At 39.8% G+C, this 27815-nt stretch overlaps 1 protein-coding gene across 3 annotated transcripts in view; it reads left to right on the forward strand.

Annotated features, from left to right (window-relative positions):
- Window positions 1-25274, forward strand: part of net1 (neuroepithelial cell transforming 1) — a 117400-nt gene extending 92126 nt beyond the window's left edge. For 2 of the 3 annotated variants that reach the window (XM_068005136.1, XM_068005137.1), the window contains exons 4-12: window positions 17467-17574; window positions 18953-19123; window positions 19814-19876; window positions 20344-20440; window positions 20888-20964; window positions 21676-21933; window positions 22777-22947; window positions 23086-23272; window positions 23778-25274. In XM_068005136.1, the coding sequence (XP_067861237.1) occupies window positions 17467-17574; window positions 18953-19123; window positions 19814-19876; window positions 20344-20440; window positions 20888-20964; window positions 21676-21933; window positions 22777-22947; window positions 23086-23272; window positions 23778-24217 (1572 nt within the window). In that variant the 3' untranslated portion in view covers window positions 24218-25274. Of the gene's footprint in view, window positions 1-5947; window positions 6159-17466; window positions 17575-18952; window positions 19124-19813; window positions 19877-20343; window positions 20441-20887; window positions 20965-21675; window positions 21934-22776; window positions 22948-23085; window positions 23273-23777 lie in introns of those variants that run through there. The other variant, XM_068005138.1, reaches the window with a different exon arrangement.
- Window positions 25275-27815: the final 2541 nt, after the last annotated feature.

Raw genomic sequence — 27815 nt, forward strand, 5'->3', positions numbered from 1 at the left:
CCATGTTATACTGCATCTGCCATGTTCTTGTTCACTCGCCCAACTTGTCTAAATCACATTGGAGTCTCTTTACATCCTCCTCACAGCTCACATTCCACCCTAGCTTTGTGTCATCTGCAAACTTGGAAATGTTACATTTAGTTCCCTCATCCAAATCATTGATATATATTGTGAATAGCTGGGGCCCAAGCACTGATCCCTGCGGTACCCCACTAGTCACTACCTGCCACCCGGAAAAAGACCCATTTATTCCTACTCTGTTTCCTGTCTGTCAACCAATTCTCAATCCATGCCAGTATATTCCCCCCAATCCCATGTGCTTTAATTTTGCACACTAACCTCTTGTGTGGGACCTTATCAAAAGCCTTCTGAAAATCCAAATACACCACATCCACTGGTTCTCCCCTATCTATTCAACTAGTTACATCCTCAAAAAACTCCAATAGATTTGTTAAGCATGATTTCCCTTTCATAAACCCATGCTGACTTTGTCCAATCCCGTTAATGCCTTCCAAGTGTTCTGTTATCACATCTTTTATAATAGACTAGCATTTTCCCCACTACTGATGTTAGGCTAACTGGTCTGTAATTCCCTGTTTTTTCTCCCTCCTTTTTTAAATAGTGGGGTTACTTGAAAAAGAGGAATACTAATGGGTCTGGGGAGTAAGCGAGATTAAAATAGTAATCCCCCTGGTAAATGCCTGTTTAATCAATGATTCTCCATACAAACCTCGACATTAAATAGCAACAGGTTAATCAATTCAGGGGGCTGGTGGAGGAGAGAACATCACTGCATAGTCTCCTTCTGTCCTCACTCCACTCCACTCCATGTGCACCTTCCAGGGATAATCAACAGATGGCAATTGAGGTCTGTCTCCTCCTAATCTTAGAGGTTTTAGCCCAGTTGTGCTGTACAGTACAGGAAGCAGCCATTTGGCCCATCGTGCCTGTTCCGGCTCTTTGAAAGAGCTATCCAATTAGTCCCAGTCCCATTCCCCTGCTCTTTCCCCATAGCCCTGTAATTTTTTTCCCTTCAAGTATTTATCCAATTCCTTTTTGAAAGTTACTACTAAATCTTCTTCCACTATCCATTCCAGATCATTACAACTTGCTGCGTAAAAAAATGTTTCCTCATGTCGCCTCTGGCTCTTTTGCCGATCACCTTAAATCTGTGACCTCTAGTTACCAACCCCTCTGCCACTGGAAATAGTTTCTCCTTATTTACTCTGTGTCAAAACCTTTCATGATTTTCAACACCTCTGTCAAATCTCCCATTAACCTTCTCTGCTCTAAGGAGAATAACCTCAGCTTCTTCTGTCCCTCCACATAACTGAAGACCTTCATCCCTGGTACCATTCTAGTAAATCTCTTCTGCACCCCCTCTAAGGTCTTGACATCCTTCCTGAAGTGTGGTGCTGAGAACAATACTTCAGCTAAGGCCTAACCAGTGTTTTATAAAGGTTTAGCATAACTTCCTTGCTTTTGTACTCTATGGGTCTGATATTAGGAGGGAGGCGAGTTGGCAGCGGGGGGTCGACTGGGCGCGTGGGTAATGCGCCCAGTGAATTCGGGGCGCTCTGCACGCGATCGCAGCCTAATTGAAGGCACTTACCTTGGCTTCCGGGTTTCGTGCTGGAAAGTTGCACATCATAGGCTGTCAGCTGGAGGAGCCCTATTTAAAGGGACAGTCCTCCACTGTCTGCTGCAGAAAGGAGCCAAAATTACAGCATAGAGCTGCCCAGGTGGAAGGCTGCTCCCAGGTTTAATGATGCCTCACTCCAGGTCCTACTGGATGGGGTGAGGAGAAGGGGGAGGACGGAGATCTTCTCCCCGGCGGACGGGAGGAAGTGGCCTGCCTCTGCCACCATGAAGGCCTGGCTCGAGGTGGCAGAGGAGGTCACTAGCACCACCAACATATCACACACCTGCATTCAGTGCAGGAGGCACTTCAATCACCTAAGTAGGTCAGCCGAAGTGAGTACACTTGCTCTACATTCCCCTACACTCCATCTGCCACATCACTGCCCCCACCCCACATCTCCTTCTGCACTGCCAACACTACTCTGTCACATCACTCCTCACACCCACTCAAAGCTCATCCTCATCTTGCCTGCATTTACTCATCCCATCACTACCACTCGACCCAATCCTCATACAATGTCATGGCTCTATCTCATACTCACCCTCTCATGCATCTCTTTCAGGTCAGCCTCACCCAACCTGCCACTACCTGTGCTGCAGCCACAGGGCATGCATCACCTACGTGTAGTAGGAAGCGTAAGGCAAACGTGTTGTGAGCATGAAGGGGATGCAAAAGGGTGTTTGAGGGTTTGTCATGGTTTTTACTTATATTTGATTTCTGATCAACTCACATTACATATTATATTGTCACCACTACTGCCACGTCTTGGCCATTCTTGACTGGCTTGTGCAATAATGCCCTTTCCTGAGGATCACCATGAAGACCCACACCTGATGCCATCCATTGTGTCACTGCAGAGTGGGTGCAGGTGTATTTGCAGGGCTCTTTTGTGCAGATGACTGAGAGATGTCCCCGGTGGCTCCCTGGAAGGATCCGGAGGAGAAGTTGTTGAGGGCAGTGGTGACTTTGACAGCAACAGGTAAGAAGATGGTGCTCGGGCCAGCCGGGAGCAGCTCTGCATCAAGGAGGCTGCAGATGTCCAGGATTACATATCGAGTGACTGTGAGCCTCTGTGTGTACTGCTGCTCAGAGAGGTTCAGGAAGCTGAGCCTCGGTCTGTAGACCCTGTGGCAAGGGTAGTGCCTTCTGCGACGCATCTCTCTCTGTGGTTGTCCTCCCTCCCTGTGCAGGTGGATGTGTCACAGCACTGTATTGTGGAGCTCCACGTGTTAGAGGTGGACGGCGAGGCTGGTGATGCTGTTAATCCTCCAAGGAGGTCATGACTACAGCTATGGCAGCTCCCATCCGGAAGATGTACATTTGAGTGGGTCCGCAAGGTAGGTAAATGTGTCTGCACACTGGGGTTGAGGTTGCAAGTTGGTGAATTTTAGTGTTAGGAGGAGGGTGGTGGAGGCCAAACTTTGTCCAAAGTGACAGAGTGGCCTCTTGCAATGACTGAGGGTCTCACCCCCTGTCAAATGGACCTTTGCAACTGCCAAAGGCTGGTGGCTGCAACAAGTCCATTTCAACTGGGAGTGTTTCCCCTAGTACGGGAAACATTCAGTTTAGATGAAAATCCCACCCCTCCTAAAATATCTTACAAATCAGGTCTGTTAATGACCTGAAGTATCAAAATAATTGCCTTAAGTGGGATCCCGCCGGCTTTAATCGCCACGAACGCACCTGCTCAGACGTCCGAAAATCGAGCCCTATGCCTCTGTTAATAAAGCCCAGGATTCCAAATGCTTTTTTAACAACCTTCTCTTGTCCTGCCACCTTCAAAGATTTGTGTATGTGCACCCCCATGTCTCTCTCTTCCGACATCCCCCTTAAAATTGTACCATTTAGTTTATATTGTGCCTCCTCATTCTTCCTACCAAAATGTATTACTTCACACTTCTCTGCGTTAAATTTTATCTGCTATGTGTTTGCCCACTTCACCAGTCTGTCTATGTCCTCCTGAATATTTGAGAATAATTATTTTCTTAGACATTTAATTTTGGAGCGAAGGCTCCCATCTTTAGAGAATGCAGTTGATTTTGTTTTTAAAGCACACAAAGACTTATTTGACAGTTTATTTTTAAGAACTGGTCACCAGGACACCTCATTGGCTCCCACCATTTCTGTTGTTGTGTATAGTCAATATTATTTAGAGCAATTTCTTTTGCCAAGCTAAATAATACTCCAGATTGTTATAATTTTGTACAGTGAAATTATTGGAAAAATGGCTGTGCTTACTGGTTTGCACTCTTTAGTGATCAGTGAATCTTGGTGCAGCTTTCTTTTTGAAAATGTCACCCTTTCATTTTAAATCAAGGAGAAAGTAATAAGTTAAAGATGAAAGCTTACGTTTGTGCGATGTTTTGGTGTGACACATCCCTGTCTCATTTGAAACATTTTGCAAATCTTGTGTTCATACTCCATTTTCTAGTTTACTCCTCTGTTTCTTTGTAATTTTTTCCCTCTGTCCTGTTCCTTTTTGTTTTTCTCCTGTTTTGATATCTGTATTTGTCTCACACCACTCCTTATCCTCCCCCGTGTATTACTGAAACATTTTGTCTATGGGAAAAGTTTTGACAGTGATTTCCTGATGCTGCACGCCATTCTTAAACGTTGTCGACAATATGAATGACCACCAACTAAATACACAGCAGTAATCCCAGGGACAAGAATTTTGGTGTGTGTATTCCTGCTTTTACCATACCACTCTGTAGTAGTCACTGGCCTATACTCTGTTAATAACTGAAACCAATTATGAAGTTTCCTAATGTCCAATTATGTTTTTAAAATAGCTGCATCAAAGTAGAGATTATGATTATCAAGAAATAGAAGTTTGGGTTCATTAATTTTTTTTACAGGGTAGCAAAGCCTAGGAGAGTCCTTTATCATAAGTACTTCCCATTTTATATGTGAATGGGGGGAAAAAAAAGTACTTATAAAAAATATTCTTTAATGTCATTTGTTTTTTTACCTGAACAGATTCCTGCCAGTTCAAGTCCCCTTATTGCTTTGGCTTATTGGTGACATCAGCGACCAGCTGTGTTGTGGATCAGCTCCTTTTGAAGGCAATGGGGGGTCACGAATTTGGACCACCCTAAGGGCTAATCTGGAGCCATCTAATTCCAAGGAACTATGTTACCAGTTCAGTATGTAGTTTCCCAGCTGGTAGAAAAACTTGCATTTATATAACACTCCTCACATTAAGGGTCCCTCATAATGCTTTACCAGGGGAAGAATGGACCCTATGCAGGAAGCAAAAGAATTTAAATGGCTGACTGAGAGCACAGTCAGAGATTTTTAACAACTACTTAGATTTACATAGCGCTCCTCACATGCAGGAAGACCTCTCATAGAGGCTGCAACGGTGAAGGCATGGTTAAAGAGGAGCATTTCCAGTATGTTTAAAGCAGGAAGGGAAGTTTTGAGGTAGTTGACATAAGGCTGTTGAGGAATTTGAAGATGAGGACAAGGATCTTGAAATGTATTCACTGGGGCATTGGAGCTTGACAGGGATTGGATGATGGGTATGTGGGAGAGAAGTTGGGTCATGGAGTTCTGGATCAGCTGAAGTTTGAGGAGGCAGGGAGTGAATTAACCCTCAAGGTATTAAAGGTGTAGATATAAGGGCTTCAGTAGTGGCAGTGTGACAGTGGAATAAGTGGGCATTGTTCCAGAGGAGAAAGCAGGTGGTTTTAATGACTAATCGGATTTGAGGCTGAAAGCTCCGCTCCCCATTGAACAGAATGCCAAGATTTAGCACTATCTGGTTCAATCTGAGGGGACGATTGGTTAGAGACCAGTGCCTCTAGACTGGCTCTTGGGGAGAGGAGGAGGTGCCTTCCTTCCCACAGCTTTCAGTGGAGCCACTCTGGGACATCTCTGTCCCTGATGGTCACCTGGAACAGGCTAAGAGCAGGTGGCCAGCCTGGCAGGTCTTTATTCTGGCATAAAAACTTCTTGGACTTTTTTTTACAACTTTTTTTTTACAATATACATTTTTTGACTTTGTCGAATGGAGTATATTGAACAAAATATATTTGCCTTTTAAGTGTTTCCATGGGGCAAGAGAAAGGGATAAGTTGGCATCCTTGCAATCGATCAATCTATCTGAGCTGAATTAGATTGAGTTCAGTTTGTAACTTTAATTTCCCAATTTGTTGAGAGATTATCCAACTTTTAAAGCATTAGTAGGTGGAGCAGAGAAGGTGTGGCCCACCTACAGATTCAACAGATGATTGATTACCTAAGTGTGGGCAGCTGCACTTCAGCATAGCTCCTCCCAGCTGTCTGAAGTTGTGTGTGAGCTGGTCGGCAGCAGCAGAGTTGAGAAGAGAGAGTTCAGCACAGAGACTGGAGTGTGCTTTGTGCTCTCCAAACACCAGTCTTTTAAAAGGGTTTAAGTAGGAACTTACCAAGTATGGTTGCTTATGATGAGATACAAAACCTTTTGCCCACTAAAAGGACTATTACGGTGGTAGATATTCAGACACAGGTCTTCCCCACAAAAGAATTGGAGGTAAGTATTCTTGGAATTTTTTTTTAAGCACTGTTGCAGGAACACAACTATGAAACTTACATTTTTGTTTGATATGGAAATACTATCACGTAGAGTGGAATTAGTTGTGTACTGGAATGATCAGTAAGGTTGAAAAGTTTTCTTTAATACAAAGTTGAGCATTTTTTTTGTTACTTGTAATACTAAGTCAGCTGCTTGGGTCCACCCAACTGTCTTTTATTTTAGGCACTCAAAGTAAGTAGACTATGACCTCAGGCTACAGCTTGCACTCACTGTAATCAGATACTGTTACTAGTGTATGCTGAGAGAAGAGGCTCTGTGTTTGTCAGGACAGTTGTGTAGGATGATCAGTGCACTAGATATACTTTTCTTTCTCAATCCTTGAAAAGACTCTGGGTGTCTGATACCATGTCTAAATAAAGGTGTAACTGTTGATCAAAGCATGTTGGTCAGATCTGTTGTTGGTTTAAACTGCTGTACAGTTGGAACATTGTTATCTAGCCAATGATAAGGTGTTGCAAAATTTTATTGGGTTTACGAAATGCTTTGTACCCTTCTGATTACCAGTGGAATGTCAATGACCGTGCTATTGTACTTGATCAGTTAAGAGCAGGCAATGTCCATCTGGTTTCTGCTGCATAAGAAAAATGCTTGAAAGTTTCTGCCCCACAAAAAAAAACAAGAATGCATTGTTCCAAAACCAGTTACCCAACACTTTTGAAACAATTCCAAAGCTTTTAAAAGAAGTGGGAAAAATTAGTTGGAGCTTTTATTTATCCTATACCCTGCCCCAAGTCCATTTTCAAACTGTTAGTAAGTGTGATTTTCAAGAACTGTACTTTACTAAGCTGATGCATGCAAGGTTAACACTGGCTAGATCCATTTTTGTCATTTTATGTATCTAACCTTAAACGTGACAAAATGGCTATACGGCATAACTAAACTGACAAATGCTGGGGATTCAACTAACTATTCTAATTTTCTTTACTAAACTATCAACCCATACAAAAAAAAATCATTTTGCATACTTACAGCCATTTCATATTGACGATGGAGGAATTTGCCCACGTTTGACTTTTTATCATTGTGTCTTTTTTTATCATTTTAATCTGTGTTGGCTTGCTGTTTTTTGTTGAGAATCAACTGGAAATGACCTGATACTTCTTTGTCAGGCTGGTCTTTTTTTATAGTTGGTTCAAATAGCTTTGAGTGTTTACATTGGGAAGTTTGCTTCCTTTCAGGGCTAACAGGCAATCACTTTTGAAGCAGTGTTTTGTAGCCCTTATTCCATTTTCCTGTTTCACTTATCATAATCAAAGGAGGACCAAACTGATTAAAATTTGGCAGCTTTCATGAGTTTTTGTTTTTCTAACTTTTACTAAACCTCCATTCCAATTTTTTTTTGTCCTGTGCTTTACAAGTACCTTCTTGTAATAAAATATGTACTTTTTAAACCGGTTTAGGGGAGTTGGAATATTCCCCATATTCAGTGTATTTGCTGAAAGTAGCCATTGTTCTTTTATGCAATATTGGATACTAAAAACTGCCAAAAATTCCATTTTCAACAGACTGCAAGGAAAACCAACACCGTTGCAAACATCACACTTGCAAATTTCATTTAAATCTCCTCTGGCCATATAGTGGAAGATTGTGAAGCCCTCTTATCTCTTTTCATATTTTTCATTCCCTTTCCCTGCCCCCCTCCCACTTGATGCCATGCGCTTTCCTTTGCTAAGGATTTGTACAAATGACCTGTTCCTTGGTATCCACAAAACATTTTTTTTTAGTATCCACAAAACATGTTCTGTATTGAGGTAGTAGGTGGTGTATGGGTGCTAGCTATCTCATTTAGTTTTCTTTTAAACTTTTATACTCTCCCTTTACTATGGACAACTTGCTTTACTTAGAATCGAAAATTTACGGCACAGAAGGAGGCCATTCGGCTCATCATATCCGCGCCGGCCGAAAATGAGCCACCCAGCCTAATCCCACTTTCCAGCATTTGGTCCGTAGCCATGTTGGTTACGGCACTTCAGGTGCACATCCAGGTACTTTTTTAAATGAGTTGAGGGTTTCTGCCTCGACCACCCTTTCCCATGACTTTCTCTCCAGAGATAACTGAACTGAGATTGGAACTCACTGTGTGGGGAGTCACAGAGGAAAACCCGGGTCTAACTGCTCCACGGTGTGGAAAGTTCTGTTTGCTTGCACAGTATGGCTGTATTGTATTAGCAAACTGCATTTACCATATTACTGTTAAAATCAATTTACATATGAGAAGCAAATCTGTAAGACAATGTTATTATAGAACCAATGAGACTTCTGTTAGTAAGCTGATGGTGAGCAAGAACACATACACACAAGACATGGGAAAACGAAAGGGAAAGAATGTGAAACTAATATAGATAGGGACCAGAAAAAATCGAGTAAACATTTTAGAGCAGGAGAAGAAAAGTGTGGTGAAAGAAATCTAATAGTTACAGTGCTGTTAAAGGAACATTCCTTCTACAAATTAGTAAATGTGCTTACTACTACAACATAAGCCTGGGAGAAAACACGTCCTGATCATATTCAGGTTTAATCAAAAACTTAAAATTGGGGTTCCCTGGTTTGACCCAAGAAGGCCCAGGTTTGATCCCTCATCTCTGCTGAATTAGCTGGTTTCAGCCTGCACATCAGTGGGGATGCTCCACTTGCCCTCAACCTCCACCAGTACCTACCCAACCAGTGATCCCTGCTGCGTGAGGTACGAGTAATTTGCCCGCATATATCCCAAATTATGTTGTTGCCTTCAGCAAGGGAAGAAACCTACAAAAACTATGTGGGATGATTTTTTTTTAAGTGTTGCTGTAACTAACAACAGGGGAAAGTGCGAAACACAAACCAAAAGCTCTGTATTCAATTTTATATCTTAAGATCATAAAGTTTAAAGTAAATCTTTTTAAAGTAAGATTAAATTGGTTAATTTTATTTGAGGTAAAGTGAAGAAGCTATCCACAGTTTGAGGAAAGTGTTAAAATGGAAAACGTGCATTCTGTATTAAAATCATTCAACAAAGTATTTCTTTTTGTTTGGGAGGGGGCTGGAAAACTATAATTTGTGTAATATAGAGCCGAAGTAATGCTGCCCAATTTGGGGTTAAGAAGTAATCAGTGGAGCCATTAAAGAATGAGGAGTAATCTATAAATTGCCTTTTTGTTTAAACAGAATGGTGCTAAATTGCACCTTCATTCTTTGAGACAATGTAGATTATAAATGTACTCTGAATTACCTACTCTACCTGAGCACCCTCCTTAACTTTTTTTTAAGTGATATTCCAAGTGGACTGGAGAACACCCACGTGCACCCAGGCTCTTTGACACACAAAACATTGCTACTTAACTGTAAAGTGTTGGGGATTCATGGACAATAATGGGTAAGAAATTGGCTAACTGGTTGGAAGCAGTGGGAACTTATGTCAGGTGGAGTGCCCAGAGATTGATTTTGGAATTCCTACTGTTTCTAATTTGGATTGGGAAGCTCAGTACAAAGTGGCAATTAATGCCGGTGTTGCCAGCAAAACCCACATCACAAGAATGAATAAAAACAAATCAACAAAGCAAATAGAATGCTGAACTATATAACCAAAATAGTAGAGTAACAGTCAGAGATAGTCATGCTTAAGTCCTCTTGTCAGATCACACGTTGAGTGTGGTGTCCAGTTCTGGCAAAGGAGAAATTCAAACCCTGGAAACGGTGTAAAGAAGAGTCACAAGATGATCTCCCAGCATTTGAGGATTGAGGTTTTCATCTTTGAGTAGGGAGACTGAGAGATAGTTTCATAGGCTATGTAAGATAGCATATGGTGCGGAAAAAGTATATCTAGAACACTGCTTAAAATGATAATGCAAGTTGTACAAGGGGCATAGGTTCAAACTTGTGAAAGGCCAATTTTGGTCCCATGTCATGAAGTCCTTGGTACAAAGGGTGAGCAACACATGAAATGGACTTCCAGGAAAGATGGTGGAGGTTCTTTCTAGATGGATGGAATTTGTAGAAGAAAATTCCAAAGCATTATCCAGTATTATCTATTCTAGGAAATGGTGAAGGGAGTTTTGTTATTTTAGAACACCGTTCTTCCTGCCCCTGTCTTCCCGCTAATTTAGAAGCAGTAATGAAGGTCCACACCAGTAACCCGTGAGTGATGGTTAGCTGTTGGCCAAATTTAATAATTCGTTTAGAGGTGTCCATTCCTTTGCCAAAAACTGAAGATTGATGTCTGAAGGGAATTTTCTTGCTACAGGATGCACATGTTGGAACTTTTTCATTGTCCGAAAGATTATCCATATTCCCGTAACATCCTTTGAAAGGTTGACTGTTTCAGTTTATACAATTTCCTGTCCAACCAAAACAGTTTCATTTTAGGTGTGAGATTTTACTTCTGATACAGTGTTCTAGGAAATGGAGTGGGTATGTACATCAGTATCTACATAGTGGCTAACGCAAGATCCGATGCTACACCAGTTAAAGACCTGTTGTATTGATGCAAATGCTACAGACATGCTAAAAATTATCTTTTTTTCTCCCCCACTTTTCTCACTGCTCTGAAAACACACTCTTGCTGAGCTGCAGTTCTACGGTCATCTGCAGCCTTCCTGCATCTTTCAATCTACATATGTAGATTTTGTGGGTGTCAAAAAGCTATTTGACTTCTTGTGTGTGGGGGCGGGGGGGTATGACTGCTGAGGGTAGACTTGTTCTCATCCAACATACGCACAGGTACACTTTCCAGTAGCAATCGCTAGATAGCAATTAATAGCAGATGTCGTCGTCGTCATCATCTGCCCCGAGCCCAGTTTTGTTGTAGTCAATTGTGATGCTTCAACTCTAACTCAGAGGAATTGAGCCTTGGACCTTCTGGTCTGCCACTGGTGGCAGCAACAACAGTACTATGAACACCTGGGAGACATGCCCAAACATTAGGCTGAGGTAAGCTGAGTGGCTGAAGTGCTTATGCAAGTGTCATATACATGCCAGCAATGGGGTTTTGCTCCTATTGGCCTGTATGGAACTTCCCAAACAATGGTGAAAGTTTTATCTCCTGGTAAAAAGTCACTCTTTACAACTTTAATGTTGCACATGTGCAAGTTTGCTCATGTGCAGATGTTTAAATGTTAATTCAGTTCTGTAGCTGCCATTGCAGAACTAGTTTCCTGACATAAAATTAGCATGCATCCTCTTAATGGTGGTGTCCTAAATGAAAAGAACTTTTCAATCAGTGGGAATTGAGAGTCAAAGATCCCTGCTTCTTGGATAGATGGATGGGTGGGATAGTTTGGGACTTTGATAGCTGTACTGTATGTCAGGAGTGTGAAGAATTTACACTTAATCATGGAAACAAAAGGAGCAGATCTGTCGCAGATCTGTCTTGATGCAGAATCCTTCCTGCTCTAAGAAAAGCTATTTGAGATCATCTGTCACCCCATTGTAGGAATAATTCCTGTTTCTTGCCTTTGGTCTACAGCTCGAATTGGAAATTGCTGCTAATTTGAATTTCAGTGGGTGGTTTTGAGAGTTGGAATTAACATTTACAAAGAGCGAGCTTTTAAAAGTTAGCATTTCAAATTAATTACATCATGATTTCACTGCTTTTTTAATTTTTCCATATCCATTTAACAATTTCCCCAACTGTCAACTTTAAACAAGTTGCCGTAAGTGTTGCTGTCCAACAGTCTTGTACCAGTTCAAATTTCCAGTATTTGTAGCTTTGTTTCTGTCTTAGTCTGTGCAACCCCCACCCACCAGTAAAAGAGCAAGTCTTCCCAACCTCCAGTTTACTATGGTGGTGCTGAGCGAGACCTCCACTCACAGCACTAAGCACAATATAAATGCAGCCATGGTTGTAAAATATTTGCTTATTCGGGGGCAGTATTTTCAATTAGTGCTGAAAGGACTGTAGTCCGTCACTGTCTCTGCATTGATCAAATAACTTCATGTTGATTAAAGCAGTTTTCAGCAGTTTTGAGTTATTTTTAACTTGCTTACCATAGTAAAAGTTTAATATTCATGTTTATATATGCAAAATACTGGTTTAAGACAGATAGCAAGCATAGTTGTGAGCTCCTAACTGCAGAAGCCACAAGCGTCACACCATCAGCCCCCGGGAGATCCAGATCGCTGTGCGCCTGCTGCCCAGGGAGCTGACCAAACACGCTGTGTCGGAAGGGACAAAGGCTGTGACCAAGTATACCAGCTCCAAGTAAAACTCCACAATATACTGAAAAAGCTTAAACTATCCGTGAACGGACGCAATGGCTATTGATCACAGGATTGAAGTCAGCGCTGCAAGATTGAGAGCAACAGAGTCAGAGAACTACAGAATGTGAGAAATGGACAGGAAGCCAAAAAAAAAGAAACAAATGCAGGAACATTTTAAAAACATCAAGGAAGTAAAAGGAGGAAAGAGGAATAAAGACAGATAGTGAAGCTAAAACTCAAGGTTAGGAATTGTGGGAGCAATCCAGTGTCTTTTTTTCAGTTGAGACTGCAGCCTCTGGTGATTTTTTAAAAAAATACTTTTTATGCTATTTAACCTGAAGGAAACTTTCTTTTTTAAAAATTACATGGAGTAATGTAGACATCTATAATAAAGTCAGGAATATGCATCTCCATGCAGCTGAATATTCATCTGTAATCCTAGTGTCATTCCCAAGGGTAAGATGACCTTGAGGTATCTATAGTATCCATCCAAAGATGGATGTTAACTGAGTATCTATGATAAGAGGCTGCAGCTGTTTAACACTTGGAATTTACACAACAAAAACTTTAAAAGTTTCTCTTGTGATGTGTAAGACCCTACAACTTAAAATTCTAACCACCATCACTTTTAAATATTGAATATACAAAACTGCATCTCAGCATTGAAAATAGAGAATTTGCTGTGGATAGCTGCAGTGCCATTTTTTAAAGTTTTCTTTAGCTAGCCAAGGTGAAAGATTACAGAAGCTGTAATAAATAGAAATGGCTGATCGATTTATTTGTGGTTCTGCCATGCTGCAAACCTGGGAAAGTCCTCTGAGTTGATGTTACTTGTGTGATGTATTTGATTTGCCGTGTAAGGTGTTCTTGATTAATTCTTTTAATCAGGTTGAATCTAAAAGTGACTTGTGTTTTAAGGTTGAAGGAAGTGTGTTGAAAGAAGGGCATTTTTAAGGAACTGCCCACATCCATATTGTGAATGTAGAAGTGAACCATAATCCAAAGCCACTTCAGTGAGGAAGTGGTCTTTTTGAGAATAAAAAAAAAGTTTTGAGGCTTAGCAGTATATTAGGATGTGGACTAGAGAATTATCAATGTGAGTTCAACAGACAGCTGGAATATATAATTTAGTGCATGTGGAAGAAAGACTTTATAATTCATTTATTACACATGTGCAAAATAAATTCTGTATTCCATGGTTCCCTGGTTTGAATATCCTTCACATTTGCCCATTTATCATTCTATGCAGAAAGCCATTTCCTGCCCCCAGACTTGCTTGTTTTAAAGCGGGTTGTGGGAGATCAACCACTGTGAGCTAGCTCCCAGCATTATACTATGAAACCTAACTCTTGTCCCAGCAGCAAAATCATATACCCACATAAAACTAGATCTTTAAACCTGCTGCTTGGATAAGGGTGCCAGTTCTAGTATTGTAAATCCTAGGAGCTGGCTCACTGACGGTGGGGGGGCTGGGGTATACGACAGTCCATCCGTAGGCTGAGCTTGACTTCCGGGGGGTTCAGGCCGACCGGGGAGGGGGTAGAAAGTGAGCAAGTAGGTGGGAACATTTTTTTTGTTGGCACAAGAATGCTCATCCTGGTTGCAAAACATGCTTCAAAAAGCCCACAGCACCCGTTTTGTTCAGCGGCCTCCAGCGATCTGTAAAGGTTGTTTGAATGTATTCTAACTGCGTGTCAGTTGTATCACAGACTAGTTTGTACAGGTGTGCCTGGTAGGTATGGACAGGACACGTGTCTATTGTGCAAAGTAATGTGGTCTTTCTCATTGCAAACAACTTATTGTGTTATGATGGAAAATAAACTTACCACCAAATGCTTATGAACATGGATATTGTGTAGGTACAGTCACTCTTTAAACTGAAAAAGACAAATATAAAACAGAAAATGATGGAAATACACATCCATCAGCATCTAAAACAAATGGCCTCCACCTGGAACATTAACCTGATTTTTTTTTTCTCTCTCTCATGTTGAACTGTGTATTTCCAGCATTTTTTTTGGCTTTCCAGATTTCCTTCATTCAGTTTTTCTTAGTATCCTGCATTTTAGTAATTAAGGGTGGATTTCAAAATCCATTACAATAATTCAGGATGGATCTGAACGTACATTATGGTAATTCTGAATGGCAATTAGTGGGTGCCAACAAAAGGGATTTTGCCTTCTGTCAGCAGGATAACTACAGTGGCAGCGCCTGAGATTCAGTGCTGAACTATAAACTAAGATATATAAAATGTTGGATAGCTTCACTGTTTAATGTATCCTGTGTGGCAGTTGTATTTTTGGCATTTAATGTTGCGCTCTTGCTTCAAATAAGCATAACGTAGTCAGGCAGCTGGGTAGGGGGAGCAATATTGCAAATGAGCTGTCGTCTCCAGCGTCTTTGTGCCGGTTAGGGTCAGAGAATACAGGAAGTGAAGGAATGAAAAATTGATATTACAGTCTAATTTGACTCCAATCACCTGTTTTTTCAGCTGTTCTGTTGCTATCTGTAACCAGTGTTTGCTGAATCTTTTTACATAATCAATATTCTGTTTTATACTTCCATGTTTTACCACACTTTTACATTGAGGGAGTGCCATCAGTAACAGGTATGCAGTACTCAGGCTGTCTACAAAGCAGACACCTCCATAGTCGTGATGCCATTAGAAACCTAGATTTTCTTGAGCTGCCATTGAATTTCTACTTGTAACTAAATGTGCAGAGTGGGTTCCTTCCAAAGACATCCCATCATGGATTTCTGGCCTCCCAACTAGTCCTGCTTTGGAGTTGGAGCAGGGATAAAGATAAATTGGGCTGAACTGTACAAAGATTTTGAGTCTGCATTTCAGTTCTACTGTCCTAAGGACCCCAATCTAAATGTAAAAATGCCTATAGATAACTAGGTGCGCACCCGTTCTCTGCTTTTGTAAAAAGCAGATTTGCTGTGAATGTGGAAGGAGACGGCTGAGTTTATTTTTGTAACTATCATTGGTTCCCACCTGGTAACGCTCTATTTTGTTGCTGTACTTTAGCATTCCTGTTGGAACTTGAGCTACATGAAGGCAGCTACTGATCACTTCAGGCATGCTTTCTTCTCCCCCTCTAATTGTTATTTGAAGATGTTCAGCTTTTGAAGAAAATAATACCCAATTCATGCAGCCCACAATTAACGCATACTCTAAACGAGTGGCCTGCAAATTAGTGGAATCATTGCATGAAAGTAATGCTGCCTAGAAGAAGCTTGCCCCTGGTCAAACACATTTTCCTTTCGACAATTCTTGAGCTGCTTTTATATTTTAATTTGGATTCCAGGAATTGGCTCCGACATTTAATACCAGTGTCTGTTTTCTGTGGTCTGGTGGGAGACTCGCAGACCTAGGTGAAACCGGATCTATGAATCTGCCACTGGGCTATAGAAAACTGATTCAGTTTTATGAACCATGGGAGCTAGCTGACAGATGCCGGACTCCTAGAAGCTGAATTAAAAGAGCAATACAAAAGCAGTTTTAACTCACCGTAAAGCCAAAGCCCTTCCAGGCGTTGATATTGCTCCTTCTTTGACACTACTTCCTGATTTACCCCTGCCTTTCTATTTTAGTGGTGTCCCAGCCCCCCTAACACAGGGGTCTCATGCAACTGGTGGCAGTTTCAAAGTAAACCTATTCCGATTGCCAAAGCCAGTGGCTGCGAAGACACATTTTTTTCCTGACTCTTCCTGGTGACTGACCTTAGTGAATCCAACAGCTTTACTTTTGAGGTTGCACGAGAGCCACACTTAAGGCACCGACGTGCGACTGAACCCATTTAAAAGCAACTCAAGTGGTGGTCTGCACCACAGGCCTTGCCAACTTTTAGCTGTGTAAAAAGGAGCAAATAAGTAAACAAGAATCAAAGGACATAAAGTTGATTAATAGGTTTCTAATAAAATAAATACAATACCATTACTAAAAATTATTTGTTGTAAGTTTCCTTTTTGAGGATCAAATAATGAGGATCAAGAAGAGGCACTAAGTAAAGAGTCAGGACGAGCCCATACTGTTCTTGATGGCAGTAGGCCATGCATGAGCTTATTGGCATTGCAACAAAAATCCAGGTTGGACACAACTGTCAATCTTGTGACCAAACAGCTGTTGCTCTGTGTAGTCCATTGTTAAGTAAAACACATTTTAAGACCAATGATCTACAGCATTTGGTTGTCTACAAAAAAGATTCAGTGGACTTAAACCTACAGTAGATATCTATTAAGTGTAGATAAAAGTGAGAAGCAGCTGTGTACTTGATGGCGTACAAGTTAACCTGCCCGTTAGGATACTGACGTTGCCTTGGAAAATTGCATTAAGGGCACCGATACAAAAGTGAGACTATTACACAATGGGTTGAACTATTTTGTACATTTTTTAATTTTAGTAGTTTGTTCCTCCAGTTAAACTGGTGATTCTCAAACAGCGGAATCTTTGAATTATCAAAGCTCTTAACTAGTACTCGTTACTAGTCGCTTTGATCTAACTTTTTTTTTAAAAAGAGGTTTTGGAAGTTTTTTTCATTAAACCTATAGATTAAAGTTCAAATCAGTGTATAAATTCCACCTTGAGCCACTTGGTCTGATTAGTCACTTATAACGTGTTAAATAATTTTTGTTGGGTAGTAGTGGGGTACTCATTTCCAACATTTAATATCTGCATCAAGCCATTCCAGGTCAATTACAGGATACCTGTTGTTGAGTAGAACAGTGGTGGGGTGTAAGGCATGTTATTGGGGCAGAGAAAACTTTTTACACTTAGCCTGTGCTATGTGTGACCTGGGAGTCTGTTGATGCTAGGTTAGGAAATTCTCCACTGCCCCTCACTTGTAGATGGTCACTGTTCCTGACTATAGGGGTAACACTTGGCCAAGTTGGGCTAAATCAGTAACCAGACACTGCTTTAGTCTGCTTTGAGAACATTAAAAATGTGTGACTATTTGGTGGTGTGTGAACAGATGGTTTAGTTGGCTAAGTTGATAGCAGCCAGAATTCCTTGGTACTCCACAGAAGTAATACATGTTTGTGAACAGTACTTTTGTTCTCTTTACAGGAGCCAAGCAACAAGCGGGTTCGACCCTTGTCACGAGTAACATCTCTAGCAAATTTAATATCGCCCTCAAAAAATGGCGCAGTCAGACGCTTTGGCCAAACGTTGCAGGTAATGTTTTTTTTCCTGCCTCCTCAAATTTTTTGCTAAATAATCCTTACATTTCAAAATTTATTGTTTGTGAAGCACTTTGAAATGTTTGAGACCCCCGATAAGGTGCTAAGTAAGTGTTTCCCCCCCACCCCTACCCCTCTTCCGCAAGTGCTGACCACAGACAATGAATGCTCTCTGCTGGGTTACCCAAGCAGCGAGTCTTCATGTGTGAGCCTTTTTGGAGAATTGCTAGCAAGCTGTTAAACTATAAGGGCATCATAGCCTTACTTGGCCCTGCCCTCATCAGATATTCGTAACTGTACTTTCCAACAGGGGTGATTGGATCAGGATGTGGTGCAGAGGATAATTGTAGCTTCCCCAGCTGAAACCCAATAATTCCACACAGACTGGGTGTCAAACCTTGGATCTTCAGTTTATACAGGGCAGCATATTAACCAACACTGCTATTGGAGCAACCAAGTTTAATTAAAAATGAGTGTGTCCTTTCTTTGTCTCCTCTCATTTGTGTTGAGTTTAGAACAATGTCACTAGTAAGTGAAAGGATGAAGTATGTATTGATGAGGAAAAGTTCTAACAGTGCAAACCTAGCACAGGCAGTTCAGAGGTTAATAATCTTGAAGTAAAATAGGCGTCTTATTGGAATATCCGTTGTTTGATCCGTTTTACAGTCGATGTGTACGTGACAAAAATTTAAGTCAATAGCTTTCGGTTAGTTTATCTTTAGTATGAAAATAAACATTGTACGCCTTTTGTACACATATATGGACCTCAAGGGTGGCCAGAATTCCTCCTGAGATTTAGCATCTTATGACGCTGGATCCCAAGTCAAGTGGGCAATTTTTTTAACCATGAATAGAATTGAAAGCTACATTTAATTGGCTAAAACTCAAAAAGCTGACCTCATCAGATGAAATTTTATACCAAAAAGACCACCGGGATTCAATGTGCTAGTGCAATATGGTTGAGGCATATTGGTAGTTGATGTACAGGAGTTTATATTGCATGCTTAATTTGGGGTGTATCTTGATTATTTCACTGTGTAGGGTTGAGGGGAGGGGGTTCTTCTCAAACACTAATGTACCTAGTTTTGAAGGAGAAGAAAAAATAATGAACTAGTCCACCCAATTGTGTGTATTGGCACCAGCTTGGGAGAGCCTTCTCTAATCTCTTGGGCCTGTTATTGGAGTCCCCAGCCATGAAAACACACATACACAATTATAAAGTAAATCATCCCACAAAAGAGATTTCCAAATTTTTGGTTCAGAACAAAGAAAAGTTTTAGTGTATGAACAGTTTTAAAACCTGATGAATTTAGATGCTATTTCTCGTGTGTGTTTTTTTGGAATGCTAACAGGCTCAGTTTTTCCACCTGCAGAGATCCATCACATTCCGCAGTGAGAACAAATCTCCAAGTTTCTCCCAAAAACCGTGCAGCAAAGCTTCAGCACCAACCCCACCTAAAAGGCGCAACAGCAAATTGTGGTCCGAGACTCTTGATCTGAGCATGAAGAACAACTTTTCCTCAAAGGAAATTAAGCGACAAGAGGTATAAAGTTCATGCTCTGGAACAAAGTAGTTTTCAGAGCACTTAAAATATTTTGCTCTCATATGGAAATAAAAAGTATCCAGTAAACCCCAAAGCTATTTTGAAGAAAAATGTTGTCCTATGAAGGAAAAGTAGATGAAATTGAGGCCTTTTTTTAAAAAGGCTGGAACTTTACTGTGTTCATCTCCTTAATTTGGAGGATAGTTTTTCCATGATGTTGGGATTATTTAGAGATTTGTGAAGACTACATTTGGCCATATAGGTCAGTCTCTTGTTTAATTTGGCCTGCCAGTGCTGTCATTTGATCCAAAATCCACAAATCTGTTTGCTTTTCTCAGGGCAGTTAACTTACGTTTATATCTATGTAGACATAACACCAAACTGTATGAATTGTTTCCATACATTAATCCTGCACTCAAGTACATAGTGTACTTGTTAAATGTGACGAGCTGCTTCTGTTATGTGATGAATATAATCGTATGCTTCTATATTTCTAAGTAAATAATTTTTTTTTTAAAGTTCAACGATAATGGGAACAGCTACAGCTAAATTTAAAACTTTCAAGGAAAAATCTTGGGCAGTAAAATTAGCTTATTTTAAATTAGATGGTCATGAAAACATGCCATTCTTTGTACAATTGTTTCTTGCCAAGTACATGTCATTATAAATTGTATTTTTTGTGTTTTCCAGGCTATATTTGAGCTGTCTCGAGGGGAGCAGGATTTAATTGAAGACCTAAAATTAGCGAGAAAGGTCAGTGTTATAATGAAGGCATGAAATACTTATTTCCATGCAAACAAACTTAAATTAGCTCTTGGTCATTTAGAAATAACCTACAGTTGTTTAAAGACTTCATTTTAAAACAAAGAATGGTAGAAGTTACTTTTTGGTGAGGTTTTATTCCCCTAATATAAATATACAAATGCTAACCATTTACTGAGGCTTGCTGGGTCAAGAGGCTGATATAATAAAATAATTTAATAAAAATGTCCATACAAAGAAATTACGCAATATTTTATGAAGTTATATCATAGCAAAGTCTAAAATCTGATATCGGTGCTAATTTTTGGGTACTATGCTAATCCTTTTGATCTTTCCTTAAAGTGGAGGGTCAATATTACAGTATGAACATTCAGACTCATACCTGCTTTTGCTTTTTAAAAACTTATTTGAGACACAATTGTGTAAACACTCGATGCTCTTGTGTCTGTTGTGCACAGGCTTATCATGACCCCATGCTGAAGTTGTCCATCATGTCAGAAGAAGAATTGACGCAGATATTTGGAGCTCTTGATTCTTATATCCCTCTGCATGAAGGTGAATATCTTTTGATGTGAAAAATTATCTATCAATGTGGAAGGGTTAGTAATCTTAGTGTCACTTGTCATTTCCATTATGAAGACTTGTCTAATGCAAGATAATTAAAGTCAAATTAGCTGTTTGACAGTGATCATCAATACCGTACCCCGATAAATAAAGGGATTCACCATAGTTATAACAGAAGCTCCCAATTATTATTGCTATTTTACTCCTAAATAGTTTTATACTGTTTCAATTATTCACAGGATGCCAGGAGGCTTTTTGTGATGCATAACTTCCAATCCAAATGGTCTGGAGTTAATTGCACAAGTGTTAGAAATTCCATATTTTAGCATTTTGCTTGAGCTTTTCATATTAATCTCTGAAAATGGATGTTGCTTTTCAAGTCAGTTGATTATGACTGATGCTACTGACAACTGAATTAATGCATTTGTTTTCTTCCAGATCTGCTGACCAAGCTTGCAAAAGCTACAAAACAAGATGGAACTGTGGAACAAATTGGTCACATTCTTGTGAGCTGGGTAAGTTGTTTTAAAATCATTCCATGAGAAGTAAAACTTAAGTTTTTCTAAATAAACAAAGGCTTATAATTTGATTTAATAGTCACCATCATCAAATTACCTAATGAGGTTATGTTATAGTTCTGTTACTATGACGTGGACGTGTTAACTGATATGAAATGGAGAGTTTGATGTCACCAGCTAGGTGAACAAAGGAGGGTCTATTTTGTGCCACCTTCCAATCAATTTACTTTATAAGCAAACAAAAGCTGACCTTGATTGATGATATGAGATAGTCCTGAAGCATACAGCCATTGCTGAAGGCTTTTTCATTTTTCTGATATACCAGAAGGTATGGCAATGAGTTCAAGTTACCCCAAGCAGTGTACCTAAATATCTAAACATGGGTACATTGAAAACAAACATATTTGTTTTTTTTAAGTTGACAAAACTTCACCTCAAACTTCATAGCAGAAAGCTAGTTTTATGGATTAATATTATGGGATGGCAGATGCTGCATTGTGTAAAATGTCTTCACTTAGGCGAGATTTTCTGCCCATTGATCTGGTTCCAAACCATCCAGAATGTTACAGCCTATGATTTACTATAATTGTTTCAAACATAATTTGAAGTTGCATGCTTTTTTTTTTCTTCAAATGTGATACAAACCAATTTCAGAATCCATCAGAGAGCTACTCCTGATGCTCAAGTGTATTTTCTCTTTGTCTCCAGTTGCCACGGCTTGATGAATACAAAGAGTACTGCAGTAACCAGCTGGCAGCAAAAGCACTCTTGGATCAAAAGAAGCAGGACAAGAGAGTGCAGGATTTCCTTCAGCGCTGCCTAGCGTCGCCCTTCAGCAGGAAACTGGACCTTTGGAGTTTCCTGGATATTCCTCGCAGCCGATTGGTCAAATATCCTCTGCTTTTAAAGGAGATCTTGCGGCATACGCCTAGTGACCACTCGGACCAGAAAAGCCTGGAGGACGCAGTAAGTGTCTGTACTGGATGTAGCTACATAGTCACTGCGAGGGTTAATATTTCTTTAAATACAACCCATGCGTCATATACATTTTGTAGAGTCAACTATAGATATTACTGCACTGAAAGAGACCATTTAGCCTAACTTGTCCCCTTCATTCCTCTAGTAGTAAACCTAAAATTTTTTTGATAATTTTGAAAAACCTATTGGGCTCACCTTAATCTGTTTTTTTTTTTAAAATGCCCCTATTGTTTGAACTTTCAACTTTAACCTTTTATTTCAGGTGGTGAATCTTTGTTGTCTGCTTTCCATTGCTACAATATCATTCTTATGGGTGCCCAGAATTACAATTAGTACTCCAATCACTTCTTGCTTTTGCATTCAGTGCTCCATTATATAAAGTCCAGAATCCTGTCTTTTTTTTAATGGCCCTTTTCTACTAGTATTTCCACCTTTTTAAAGATCCACATGTATTTGGCAATCAAAGGTATTAAGGTATATGGAGTTAGATCACAGATCAGCCATGATCTTATCAAATGGCGGAGCAGGCACGAGGGGCTGATTGGCCTACTGTTCCTATGTTCCTATCTGTACCCATGGATCTCTGTTCCTCCACTCTAAGTGTTGCAGGTTCATGATATCGAAACATTGCTAGTGATCAACAACATTGTAATGAGCTCTAAATGAAATTGGAGTTGAAACTATTTAGCTTTCAATTCAGATATTTTAATTGACCACAATTTTGTACATAAAATCCTTATTGAATCCTTTATTAGAGACTGCAAGTCAGACATTTATAATCATTAATGTGCAGTTTAATCCAATTGCTAATCTTTAGATGTTGCTTTCTAGATTGCCATCATTCAAGGAGTCCTATCTGACATCAATGTGAAAAAAGGAGAGTCTGACTGCCAGTACTACATTGACAAGCTGGACTATCTGGATGAGAGACAGAAGGATGCTCTAATTGAAAGCAGTAAGGCACTGCTTTGTCACGGAGAGCTGCGAAACAACCGTGGAACAGTAAGTTTAGCAGTTACCTCTCGTTAACATTACACCTGTGTTTGAGTCCTGCTATTTGTATATGTTTATTAAATATTCTATTTTTTATTTTAAAAAAAAACAGAAAAGATTAATGTTTTTGCTTTTTCTCCTTTCCAGAAACTATATGTTTTTCTGTTCCAAGAAGTGTTGGTGCTGACTCGCCCAGTGTTCCGTAACGACCGTCAGTGTTACCAGGTATACCGTCAGCCAATCCCAGTTAAAGATCTTCTCCTGGAGGATCTTCAGGATGGAGATACCAAAATGGGAGGTTCATTCAGGGGAGCCTTCGGCAATTCTGACAAAGGTGAGCCAAGAATCGTGACTGGAACAATGAGTGCAGTGGCTGCGTGAATTGCTGATTGTAGCTGTGAACTCTCTTACTGTGCTTTATTTGATGCTTAAAATGTGGAGGAATGACTTGCGTGAGCAGCATGTCAATTAATCGCAACCCAAGAGATGATGGTGCTCTACTTGATGTTTTACCAGATTGAAAAGTTAATGCTTGCGTATTGGAATACTTTCACTTTAAATTGGTGACGTTTTAAAAGTTTAATTTGATCTATATTATTTTTAAAACATATATAATCTCTTCCAGTGTTGCACTTAGTTTTTAATTCAGTAAACGGCATGCAGTCAAGATTTTAGTTTTACAGTTGTAATGTATACAAAGTGTACTCTGCTTAAATAATGGGCATGGATTCTTAAACTATATTGTGCAAAGATTATTGAATGAGAATCTAGACTTTTTTTTGCTTTTGCTTTTTCAATGTGTCGCTGAAGCTATTCTCACTTATGTTCTTTATCCACAGCTAAAAACATCTTCAGAGTCCGTTTCCGACATACAACACAAGGGCAGTCATCGCACACACTGCAAGCCAATGACGTTTACAACAAACAGCAGTGGATGAATTGCTTACGAAATGCAATGTCCCTCTACCAGACGTCACCTTATCCAATAGACCATAAAGAGCTCTTCGAGTTGAATGAAGAAGCCGAGCAAGGCTCACCCCAGCCAGCAGACCTCGCACAGGAAGGGCAGTCGCCCACCCACTCCGAAGGTGTGGAAATGGCAGATAGTGGGTCAGAAACTGGCTCCAACATGGACACAAGCGAATCCCAACCAAGCAGCCTGAGAAGCAGCATAGCGAGCGAAGAAACAGTAGAGCACTGCGATTCCTTGTCAAAACCAAGCACAGAAACAGTCAGACAGCAAGAACAAATGACAAAGAGAACAGAAACATTAGTGTGAGCGCTCTTGTTTATGGCTCAGGAAAAGGACTGTGTTTATACTTCTGTACAGTGTTTGAACTGTGGTGTAGCAGCAGGATTAAATGACTAATCTTGTTTTGCGTTATTTTTTTATGTATGTATGTATGTATGTTTTATGGCAGCTACTAAATGCAGTCAGCTTTGCTGACGTACTCTGTTTATTCTCCAAAGTGACTACATCTCTTAATAACCCAAGTGTTTTTAAGTTACTGGGTTATTCGCTGCAACAGATTTGGTTTAAAAACTTCATTTGTTGCAATTCTGTAAATGGCATCTACTGTCTTACCAATTTTTTGTATTCTACATTCCCTTATGTCATCTATATTCCCTGCAGGCATTTTCAAGTTTAACATTGTTTTGTGTAGTTTATAAGTTTTTTTGTTTTAATTGACCAGAGAAAATGAGATCCAACGTAATATTATTTAGAGGAACAAATACTTAGCAATTCAGACATAAAGTACTTTTGATTTATTATGCATTTTTTTTAGATCAGCAAAAATTTTGTCTTGTCAATTTATAGGTGTCATGCAATTCAGTCTTTGAGCCATTCCCATGATTGTTGTTGTAGACCATTCACCTGCTGTATCATCTTGCACAAGGTTTTTGTTAATGCAAGCATATAAAAAGTGTTTTGTGCTTCTGACTACTGAGAGAATTGCCAAGGAAAGGGGTTTTGATGGATAATGGAAAGTTGCAGAAGGATAGAGACGAATGAGTATATAATGGACTTGAAGAAAAGAAAGCTGGTTGACCAGAAGTAATTAGCGATCAGCCACGATGCGACTGTTTGCGATGGTTTACAAGTGGCCTAACAGTCGCTAGCATTGCAATAAGGAAAATATATTGCAGCATGAAAAGAAACAAGTATGTGTTGTGAAAGTGAGTGCTGAAGAGGATTCTGGTACGTAGCAGTAATTGTGTATAAAATACACATGGCAAGGTGGTAAAAGTGAAAGAAATATTGTAGTTGGGCATTTCTCTGATGTACAGATTATTGGATTCAAAAATCTGCAATAAAACTGGAAAATTGTAACCTGTATTTGTTTGGCCAGTGTGTTTCTTGCAGTTTACACTAATTCCTGCTAATAGATGGTGTTTACTTCCATTTCATGTGGACTACTTCTAATTAAATAGGGTAAAATCCTGTTTCTAGAGTTTTTCTGTAATTTTATTCACATTTTAATGAAAATGGTTAAATTTAATTTTTGATCATAAACTATAGCTTACTAGAACCTCTCCTGTTCCTTTTCTTAAAAAAAAAACTTCCTCAAAACCCATATTTGACCAAATCTTCAGTCAATCCAAGTCTTTCCAATCTTAGAGTAGAATCATACAGCATGGGGGGGGCGTTCGGCCCATCGTGTTTGTACCAGCTCTTTTGAAGATCTATCCAAATAGTCCCAATCCCCTGCTCTTTCCCCATGGATCTGCAAATTTTTCCTTTTCAAGTATTTATCCAATTCCCTTTTTGAAAGTTACTATGGATTCTGCTTCCACTACCCTTTCAGGCAGTGTGTTCCAGATCATAGCAACTCGCTAGGTTTAAAAAAAAATTCTCCTCATTTCTGCTCTGGTTCTTTTGCCAATTATCTTAAATCTGTGTCCTCTGGATACTGACTCTCCTGTCAGTGGTAACAATTGATCCTTATTTACTCTATCAAAACGCATCATAATTTTGAACACCTATTAAATCTCTCCTTAACCTCTTCTCTGCTCTCAGGAGAACAATCCCAGCTTCTCTAATCTCTCCACATAACTGAAGTCCCTCAACCCTGGTATCATTCTGGTAAATCTCCTCTGCACCTTTTCTAAGGCCTTGGCCACCCTTCCTAAAGTGCGGTGCCCAGAATTGGACGCACTACTCCAGCTGAAGCCTAACCAGTCTCTTTCTGGTTCATTTTCTTGTGTCAACCTATGAAGCACCTTGAGGTATTTGTACATTAAAGGTGCTATATAAATGCAAGTTATTGCAGTTGTTGAGAGGAAAAAATTGTACCTCTCTGTGCCCTACCTACAATCAGGCTAACTCAAGTCCATGTTCCTTTATGGTATTTTGTAGCATAAATGTAATCAATTACTTGGGTATCTTAGTGAATTTACCTGGTGGTGAATATTCATTATGGGAGTTTTATAAAATTCTAACAGGGCTAGACAGACTAGATGCAGGGAGGATGTTCTAGATGGCTGGGGAGTCCAGAACCAGGGGTCACAGTCTCAGGATACGGGGTATGCCATTTAGAAGCAAGATGAGGAGAAATTTCTTCACTCAGGGTGGTGAACCTGTGGAATTCTCTACCACAGAAGGCAGTGGAAGCCAAGTCATTGGATGTATTCAAGAAGGAGATAGATATATTTCTTAATGCTAAAGGGATCAAGGTATATGGGGAAAAAGCAGGAACAGGGTACTGAGTTGGATGATCAGAGAATGGCCTACTCTTTCTCCTATTTTCTATGGTTTCTATGTTTTGAATATCTGGTTAGGGAATTTTTGGTCAAAGTTGTGCAATGTGATATTAATAGTGAGTGCCAGTGCAATTGTATGAAATGTCTTTGCTACGTTAACAAAGATGTTAACATTTATTTTGAGCTGTTTAACACCTTTATTAATTCAGTGGCCACAGGAATTTCAGACAATCTCACACATGTTTGTTAAATATTCCTACTGTGCTTTCAACCCAAATTTTGGGAGATGATAGAGGCTGCAATATTTGGCATCTAACCCATTCTGTAACCGAACTGGGATTGCTTGGTGCTGATACTAGGTGCCCGAGTGGAAAGTGTTCCTTTACCCAGTGCTAATATCCTTCTCGCCTTTAACACAAATTACCAGATATTTCCATTTATGAGGCTGACTATAACCTATTCATGTCCGTAACCGGGGAGCTGTCGAATCAACCCCACTCCTGCAAAAAATTAAATTGAGAGGAGAAGGGGGCATAAGTTCAAAATAGTAAAAGGCAACGTTAGGACTGATATCAGGACATTCTTCAGTGTGATCAATACATAGAATGGGCTCTCCGATGGAGTAGTGGAGATGCAAACCCTGGAATTTAAGAGCCAAATGAATGTTGTAATGGAGGTATTTTGAGGTGTTTCTGGATGAACGAACCAAGAACAGTTGAATGGCTTCTCATGAGTAATTATCTTGTTATTGTTACTGTATATTAAATTCCTTTTTTCACCTATATTGTCTGATGCAATAAATATGGTATTATCTGGAAAGGTGGTCACCAGTAACTGTGATGCTTAAAGTATGTATTATTTATAAACAGTCTTGAGTAATAGCTGACGAAGTGTCACATTAAGACTGATGCAATTTTGTTACAGTCAGAAAATTTTGTTCCAGCCTCCACTGTAACATATGATACAAGCCAGCTGTTATCACTTGTAATGTATACAATTTGTATTATATTTGAAATGTTATACAAACTTAGTGATATTCTGGGGTTAGTAACAGTTTAAAGTGATTTGCCAAGACCTGACTATGCCTTTTACAAAGAGGATGTTTTATACAGTTAGGATTCCAGTCCAGGGATGCCGAAGCACCATCTGTTTTACTGAAATCATTTTTTACTGGG

This window comes from Heptranchias perlo, chromosome 24, assembly GCF_035084215.1.
Source record: "Heptranchias perlo isolate sHepPer1 chromosome 24, sHepPer1.hap1, whole genome shotgun sequence".
Lineage (NCBI taxonomy): Eukaryota > Metazoa > Chordata > Chondrichthyes > Hexanchiformes > Hexanchidae > Heptranchias > Heptranchias perlo.